A 9103-nucleotide genomic window follows, 5' to 3' on the forward strand; every position below is an offset into this window, starting at 1 on the left:
GTTTTTATTTATTTATTTTTTAAAAATAAAGTGTGGCACCACTCTTTAGGTGTGGCAAGGAACCATACTTTTGTGATAAAAATGACGTAGTGCTTACGTGGCAACGAAGAGAATGCGATTTCAATAGCACCATCCCTCCAGCCTAATAAGTAAGGAACCAAGTGGCTGACGTGGATTTTACGATTTTTATTATGTTACACTTTATAAAAAAAAATGGATTATCTAATAGAGGCTATTTACGTTAACCACTCCCTCGTGTCCCTCCTGGCATTCGCACACTTTGCAAAGGTTCGTTTGGTATTACGAAAAAAGAAAAAATTAAATTAGGGAATAAAAAGATAATAAAACTGGACTCCAAAGTCATTAATTCTATGCATAGAGAGAGGAGAGAGGAGTGAGGAGAGAGGAGAGAGGAGAGAGAGAATTGTAAAATAAAAAAAAAATGCCATCACAAGAATCCCAAGAGGAGATAAAGAGAGACATAGAGCAGTGGAGATGGTCTGAAATGCAAGGTCTTGAACTTGTATCTGAAAACCCACCAATCCCAAATCCAAATCCCAACTTAGACCCACTCAGTGAAGAAGACAAAGAAGCTCAAAATAGCCTACAGAGAAGAAGATTAGAAATGGAAACCGAGGGGCAAAATAGTAAAAATGATGGAGACAAAGAGAAGAAGAAGGAGAAAAGCGTCAGTGATCCAACAGTTGGGTTCGGAGAGCTGTTTAGATTTGCAGATGGATTGGATTATGTATTGATGGGTATTGGAACAGTTGGTGCTTTCGTTCATGGCTGTTCTTTGCCTATTTTTCTCAGATTCTTTGCTGATCTTGTCAATTCATTTGGGTCCAATGCCAATAACATCGATAAAATGTCTCAAGAAGTCTTAAAGGTAACACCTTTCTTCTTTTCCCGAATCGTTTTTTTCACAAAGATTTCATTCTTTTATTCAACTTCTTCTCTTTTCTTGATGGGTTTTGTTATCCAGTACGCATTCTACTTTCTTGTGGTTGGAGCTGCAATTTGGGCATCTTCATGGGCAGGTCTGTAATCTATATTCTACTTCATCTCTTCAACTCTGAAATTTAGTGTTTCTTTCTTAAAGATTCTTGAAAAGGAATAAAAAGAAATTGACATGGGTGTTTTAATTTTTGCAGAGATATCATGTTGGATGTGGACAGGAGAGCGACAATCGACGAAAATGAGGATCAAATACTTAGAAGCTGCACTTAGTCAAGACATCCAGTTCTTCGACACAGAAGTCCGAACTTCAGATGTTGTCTTTGCTATCAACACCGATGCTGTTATGGTTCAAGATGCCATTAGTGAGAAGGTAAACAAACAAACAAAAACACAAGTCTTACTATCGTTTTCTCAAGTTCTTTTTGGGATTCATTTGTTTTTTAAAGTAACTGTGTGTTTTGGTGTTGTGTTTGTATGGCAGCTGGGGAATTTTATACACTATATGGCGACATTTGTGTCTGGTTTTGTGGTGGGATTCACAGCAGTTTGGCAATTGGCGCTTGTAACACTAGCTGTAGTGCCTCTTATTGCAGTAATCGGAGGTATTCACGCCACCACATTGGCTAAACTCTCTTCTAAAAGCCATGAAGCTCTTTCACAAGCTGGAAATATTGCTGAACAGGTGAATCACCATTTTCTTAATTTTTATTCAATCTTTTCCCCCTTTTAGCTTAGGTTTTTAGGCCAATAGCAAAATTTTCACTGTTCATCGTCTCGGTAATGCTTAATTAACATATTTTAATGTAAAATGTTTTTGTCATCTGGGTGGATGACAGAATCTTTTATGAAATCCAAGACATCAAGAAAACACCAAGTTTTCCTCTTTCTTTTTCTATCTGGATGTTGATAGTTTGAACTAAATTCAAGAAAAAAAAAAGTTTAAAACTTTATTTGTTTTTCTATCTGGGTTTTCATGAACTTGTGCTAAATCAAGCAAACAAAATTTTCTTCTTCTTGTTGTTTTCCTACATGGGTATTGCTGATTTCGAGGTGAATTCAAGGGGAAAGATATAACTTTTTTGTTTCTTGTGTTTCTATCTTTACTTGTCGTGAACATGAGCTAAATCAAGAAAAAGATTTCCTCTCCTTTCCTATCTGGGTGTTCCTGATTTTGAGCTGAATTTAAGTAAAAGTTAATTTTCTCCATCTGTTTTCCATATGGGTGCTGATGGACTGCAGCTAAAGTCATGTAATTATTGTGTGTAATAAAAGAAACCGTGTTTTACCATCTGGGTATTTCTTAATTTATCCAAATATGCAGACCATCGTACAAATTCGGACTGTTTTGGCATATGTGGGTGAATCAAGAGCATTACAAGCCTATTCAGCAGCATTAAAAATCTCACAAAGACTCGGATACAAAAGTGGGTTTTCTAAAGGATTCGGATTAGGTGCAACGTATTTCACTGTCTTTTGTTGCTACGCACTTCTTCTATGGTATGGAGGTTATCTTGTTCGACACCATCACACCAATGGAGGTCTCGCCATTGCCACCATGTTCTCCGTCATGATTGGTGGACTGTAAGTCCTCTGTTTAGTGTAAATTCACACAATTATCCTAAAACATTACCCTTTCTCTAATCAATTTTAAAAAAATTACAGTGCTTTAGGCCAATCTGCTCCAAGTATGTCTGCATTTGCAAAAGCCCGAGTAGCTGCAGCAAAAATCTTTCGAATAATTGACCACAAACCGAGCGTTGACCGAAATTCTGAATCGGGTTTGGAGTTAGACTCTGTTTCAGGGCTTGTGGAACTTAAAAATGTCGACTTTTCATACCCTTCAAGGCCAGATGTAAAAATTTTAAATAATTTTAGTTTAAGTGTTCCTGCTGGGAAAACTATTGCTTTGGTCGGAAGCAGTGGCTCTGGAAAAAGCACGGTGGTTTCCCTCATTGAAAGGTTTTATGATCCCACTTCAGGTAAACGATAGCGACTCTTCATTAACTCAGTCCAACCAACATACCTTTACGTACAACTTCCTATTGCATACTGTACAACACCATGTTTGGTCTCTGACAATTCTGTTTGCCCTTAATGGTTGTAGGACTTTATTTTGTGTTTACTTTTTACAGGACAAGTATTGCTTGATGGGCATGACATTAAAGGACTTAAATTGAAATGGTTAAGGCAACAAATTGGATTAGTTAGTCAAGAACCAGCATTATTTGCTACAACCATTCAAGAAAACATACTTTTGGGTCGACCCGATGCATCCATGGTTGAGATTGAGGAAGCTGCCCGTGTTTCCAATGCTCATTCTTTCATTATCAAATTACCCGATGCCTATGATACTCAGGTGAGTGGATCTTTTTTGCATAAGGGTATTTTGGTGATTTTGAGTGGGATCCATATGTTTGGCTTTTTGTTGATGTAATTGTTACATGTGGGCCTCACTTGGGAAGAGTGTGTTTGGGGTAAAATATTGTCACTTACACTAGAAGGTGAAAAAAAATGATGAATGGGAAGGGGGAGTGGGTTTCTTTTGAGAAAGTTGGTTACTTTTTGGTTTGCTACATTATTACATTTTACAAAACTAATTGAATGGCCCATTTGGTCAAGAAAAGATCCTACTTTTTGGTTCAAAAAAGTCAAAACTATGGGGGAGGTGAAGTGAAGCTTTCTATAAGGACATCCATTAATGAAATGTGGTACAACATGCTTCTTGAGTCAATAGTGCATGTGCAAGATCCATTGCTACCAAGAATTGAGAGGTTGACCAAAAAGTCAACATCAAAATAATCCATAAAGTTAAAGTAAACCATAATTAAGAACAAGATCAGAGATTTAGTTTGACCAGGAGCATGTTAAGGGAACCCTTTGACCATCAAAAATGAAGGAAATAATGCAAGATTAGATGATTAAATATACAAGAAAAGAAAAGAAAAGAAAAAGATGTGGGGTATTGGTCAAAGTACTAATTTTTATTACTTCGATTAAATCCTGAAATTATGGTAAAAAGAAAAAGAGATGGTGTTGGTCTCTATGACAAAAATCATTACAAAACCTTGAAATAAGAACCAAATTTAACAAAATATATTTTTTGACCTAAATAAGAATGAATTACAAATCACAGGGACCGTTTATGCAATTTACTCATTTTAGAAAAAAATAAATCTGCAGGTTGGGGAAAGAGGTTTACAGTTATCCGGTGGACAGAAACAGAGAATAGCGATAGCGAGGGCAATGTTAAAGAATCCGGCGATCCTGCTTTTGGATGAGGCAACGAGTGCTTTGGATTCTGAATCGGAAAAGTTAGTTCAAGAAGCTTTGGACCGGTTTATGATCGGAAGGACAACTCTGGTAATTGCCCACCGTCTCTCCACCATACGAAAGGCGGATGTGGTGGTGGTTTTGCAGCAAGGTGGTGTTTTGGAAATGGGAACTCATGATGAGCTTTTTGCAAAGGGCGAAAATGGTGCATATGCTAAACTAATTAAGATGCAAGAAATCGCCCATGAAACCGCCATGAATAATGCAAGAAAGAGTAGCGCCAGGTAGAAGTTTGACTTTAAACGTCAAAGTGTACATCACCTTTTGCGATTTTGTTTTATTTACTTCTTGTTCTTTCTCTGTGTTTTTAGGCCTTCGAGTGCAAGGAACTCAGTGAGTTCACCAATAATCACCCGCAACTCATCATACGGGCGATCCCCGTACTCCCGGCGGCTGTCGGATTTCTCAACCTCCGATTTTAGTCTATCAATCGAAGGTGGATACCCTAGTTATCGTCACGAGAAGCTTCCATTTAAGGAACAAGCAAGTTCCTTTTGGCGGCTAGCGAAAATGAACTCACCCGAATGGACATACGCTTTAATCGGGTCGGTTGGGTCCGTGATCTGTGGGTCCCTCAGTGCCTTTTTTGCTTACGTTCTAAGTGCAGTCCTGAGTGTATACTACAATCCCGATCATGAATATATGGTTAAAGAAATCGGGAAATATTGTTATCTTCTAATCGGGGTGTCATCAGCTGCACTCATCTTCAACACTTTACAACATTTTTTCTGGGATGTGGTTGGTGAAAATTTGACTAAACGAGTCAGAGAGAAGATGCTGGCTGCAGTTTTGAAGAATGAAATGGCGTGGTTTGATCAAGAGGAGAACGAGAGCTCAAGAATCGCGGCCAGGTTGTCTCTAGATGCTAATAATGTCCGGTCAGCTATTGGTGACCGGATTTCAGTCATTATGCAGAACTCCGCCCTCATGTTGGTGGCCTGCACCGCTGGTTTTGTTCTCCAGTGGCGGCTCGCTCTTGTTCTTGTTGCTGTTTTTCCCGTGGTGGTGGCTGCCACCGTTTTGCAGGTCTGTGTGCTATTGGGCACTAATGTTTTTAATTTTCCGGCAGGTTGAATTTTTCATGCTTACGTTTCCTTTTTTGTAAACAGAAAATGTTCATGCAAGGATTTTCCGGCGACTTAGAAGGTGCACACGCGAAGGCAACACAGTTAGCCGGGGAAGCGGTGGCTAACATGAGAACAGTGGCTGCGTTCAACTCCGAGGCTAAAATCGTCAATCTGTTTACAATAAGTCTCCAGAAGCCACTTCATAGATGCTTCTGGAAGGGTCAGATAGCCGGCAGTGGGTTCGGGGTGGCTCAATTTTTACTCTATGCTTCTTACGCGATCGGTCTCTGGTACGCATCATGGCTCGTGAAACACGGGATCTCTGATTTCTCAAAAACGATCCGCGTGTTCATGGTTCTCATGGTCTCAGCCAACGGTGCAGCCGAAACCCTAACCCTAGCTCCTGATTTCATCAAAGGTGGTCGGGCCATGAAGTCAGTTTTCGATCTTCTGGACCGAAAAACCGAGATCGAGCCCGATGAGATAGACTCGATCCCGGTCCCGGATCGTCTCCGGGGAGAAGTCGAACTCAAACATGTCGACTTCTCTTACCCGTCTCGCCCAGATATCCCGGTATTCCGGGATATCTGTCTTCGAGCTCGGGCTGGCAAGACTCTGGCACTAGTGGGCCCGAGTGGTTGTGGAAAGAGCTCGGTAATTTCACTCATACAAAGATTCTACGAACCGTCTTCGGGACGGGTTATGATAGATGGAAAAGATATAAGAAAATATAACTTAAAATCAATACGACGCCACATGGCCGTGGTCCCACAAGAACCGTGTCTATTCGCCACCACGATCTATGAAAACATCGCGTATGGGCACGAATCAGCAACTGAATCCGAGATTATCGAGGCTGCCACCCACGCGAATGCCCACAAATTCATCTCTTCTTTACCCGATGGTTACAAAACGTTTGTGGGGGAAAGAGGGGTGCAGTTATCGGGAGGGCAGAAACAGAGGGTTGCGATTGCTAGGGCGTTTTTGAGGAAAGCGGAGGTGATGTTGCTGGATGAGGCCACGAGTGCGCTTGATATGGAGTCTGAGAAGTGTATTCAAGAGGCTCTTGAGCGGATTTGTTCAGGGAAGACAACGATTGTGGTGGCACATCGATTATCGACTATAAGAAATGCTCATGTGATTGCTGTTATTGATGATGGGAAAGTGGGGGAACAAGGGTCGCATTCGCATCTGTTGAAGAATTACCCGGATGGGTGTTACGCTAAAATGATACAGTTGCAGAGATTCTCACATGGGGAAGTGGTGGATATGGTTTCAGTGGGGTCGGGGTCGGGATCGGGTTCTAAACGGCTAGAAGGGTAGTCAGTTAAGATTGTCACATTTTAATCATACGACATCTTGATTTTTGAATATTGTTTTTTTTTTTTTTTTTTTTTTTAAATATCATATGGTATAGTAATATTAATATCAATAGTGATAGTATTTGTGTACCATTTTGTGCTTAGTAATATTAATATCAATAGTGATGTAATTGGCATTTGTATCCGATATAGTTCCATTGTGCACGTGGATGTTTTTATTGAAATATGGCTGTTAAAAAAATTATGTACAATTTCGTGTTTTTTTAATTACATAAAGGGTGAGATTGTGCGTTTCCAACCTAAAATGATGATCCTATTTATTTATGATGAAAAGTTAATGTTGTCAACACGATTACCTCTGAAAATATAATAAAAGAACAAAGATTGTATCTTTTACTTCAATGGATGGATTTGATCTCTCGAAGATACTTATTTTGGAGGATTTTTAATGTCTCAACGGATTGGTATTTAGATAAGGGAGTTGATTTTTTCATTGTAGTTTTTTATCCTTTAGCTAGAAATTAATGTATTGCCAGTTATGTCCCTCATTTAAATGTATTTGAGAGAGAGAGAGAGATCCCAAAATTGCTTCCATTCCACACACCAGAGACACTCTTCTTTATTGATCTCCGCTTAATCCACAATCATGCATTTATATTCGTCCTCTGGCTACAATGCTACTACTGATACCGGGATAGAAAGAAACTAGAAGACGGATTGCAATAACCAGTCATGGCTTTGCATCCGAAAGTGTGTTTCCAAAACTAAAGAAAGTCAGCTTATACTTGAAGAAAAGTTTATGTTTCATTCATGCAAAAAACGTCACAGTAGGTTACATCAGAAAAGATAAATAAATAGCCACAAAGGATGTAATAAACTAGTCTATCCTATTGGATCAAGCCTATCTAGAATAAGATAAACACGACATAAAGATAATAACGATTCCTTTACTCCCCCCTCAAGTTGAAGCATGAAGATTAAGAATGTTCAACTTGACCATGAGAGATTGCAGTCGTTCCGCACCAAGTGGTTTAGTGAATAAGTCCGCCAGCTGATCTTTGGTGTGAACCCAAACGGGAGCGATCTCTTTTGATTCCACCCTTTCCCGAACAAAGTAGCAATCCATTTCCACGTGTTTCGTGCGCTCATGGAAAACTGGATTGTGTGCTATGTGCTTTGCAGATTCACTGTCACACATGAGATTGGTAGGCGAATTAATGACAACACCTAAATAAGTGAGTAGCCAACGAACCCAAAGGATCTCACTCACTGTCGTTGCCATTGCACGATATTCAGCCTTAGCGGAAGACCTTGAAACCACCGATTGTTTCTTGGATTTCCAAGAAACGGGAGCTCCTCCAAGGAGAAGTAAGTATCCTGTTTGAGAACGGCGCGAATAGGGACATCCCAACCAATCAGAGTCACTATAAGCTACTAGATTAGTAGACCCATCGTTTGGAAGCAAAATACCTTGTCCGATTGTGGTCTTCAAATAATGTAAAACACGTAAAGTTGCATCCCAGTGTGGCTGTTTAGTTTTAAAACAAGCATCACATCTGTTATTGTCTTTAGAAACATCAATAAAATTTAATTTCGAAATCTTCTTGGTGGATGGATGACCTAGGCGTTTATGCCAAACCTCAAATGTCGTTAGTAGAGCTTTGCTTGGCTTCGTTGACCCCATCCGATACAATCCTCCAACACGGTCACCCGCTCCAATCAAGCGCTTCGTCCCCAACTCCTGCATTACAACAAAACCAGGGAAGAAAGAAACCACACAGTTCAATTCATCAGTGAGCTTCCCTACCGAAAGAAGATTGTAATCAAAATTAGGGACAAGCAAAACTCCTTTAATTTTAACACCCCCATTTAGAGTGTGTTCTCCCTCCCCCGTAACAGGCACCATGTCGCCATTGGGGATGACTACAGGTGTCTCTTTAGGGCTTGGGTTTTTGTTTTCCAAAAAATCATCTCTACACGTCATGTGTTCGGTTGCCCCTGAGTCGACAACCCAACCATTATAAGATTGATTTCTACCTGCCATGTTTGCTCGTGGGTGAGATTTATTTCCTGTCAAGTTTCCATTTTCTTGAAAGTGAGCGACAAAGAGCCGGTATTGTTCGTCAGTTAATCCGGGTACGAGGCTCGTTTCTAGTTCCACACAAGTTGCCTTGGGCTTCGTTTTCTCTTTGTTGCCGGGCCACCAATCAGGATATCCTATCAGTTTAAAACATCCTTCTTTACTGTGCCCTTCACGTTGACAGTGAGAGCACTTTTCTTTTCTTTCGTTTTCTGCCTTATGGTTTTTCTGGATCACCTTGTTGACCGATGTCGAGTTCGTCTTTGCTGGAGTTTGTCTGGAGCTTCTCTGTCCGTTGTAATCTGCTTGAAACGATGCAGCTTCTACTCTGGTTCTTTTGGAGT

The 9103-nt window shown here is 40.1% G+C and overlaps 1 protein-coding gene across 1 annotated transcript; it reads left to right on the forward strand.

The window, feature by feature from the left end:
• The first annotated feature begins 368 nt into the window (after window positions 1-368).
• On the forward strand, window positions 369-6863 carry LOC145088193 (ABC transporter B family member 1). The gene is made up of 10 exons (XM_079026439.1): window positions 369-889; window positions 986-1040; window positions 1155-1330; window positions 1442-1642; window positions 2282-2541; window positions 2623-2939; window positions 3093-3316; window positions 4141-4514; window positions 4602-5316; window positions 5400-6863. Exons 1-10 carry the CDS (start codon window positions 443-445, stop codon window positions 6678-6680), a joined length of 4050 nt encoding a protein of 1349 aa, XP_078882565.1. The 5' UTR covers window positions 369-442; the 3' UTR covers window positions 6681-6863.
• The last annotated feature ends 2240 nt before the right edge of the window (window positions 6864-9103 follow it).

This window comes from Lactuca serriola, chromosome 2 (assembly GCF_051521515.1).
Source record: "Lactuca serriola cultivar US96UC23 chromosome 2, Lser_US96UC23_V15, whole genome shotgun sequence".
NCBI lineage: Eukaryota > Viridiplantae > Streptophyta > Magnoliopsida > Asterales > Asteraceae > Lactuca > Lactuca serriola.

What these genes read in the sequence shown, in the direction of transcription:
- LOC145088193 (XM_079026439.1), top strand. Translation starts at nt 443, where the DNA reads ATGCCATCACAAGAATCCCAAGAGGAGATAAAGAGAGACATAGAGCAG. An exon ending in TGTCTCAAGAAGTCTTAAAG is followed by an intron (nt 890 to 985) that starts GTAACACCTTTC and finishes TTTGTTATCCAG; the next exon opens with TACGCATTCTACTTTCTTGT. An exon ending in GCAAGAAAGAGTAGCGCCAG is followed by an intron (nt 4,515 to 4,601) that starts GTAGAAGTTTGA and finishes CTGTGTTTTTAG; the next exon opens with GCCTTCGAGTGCAAGGAACT.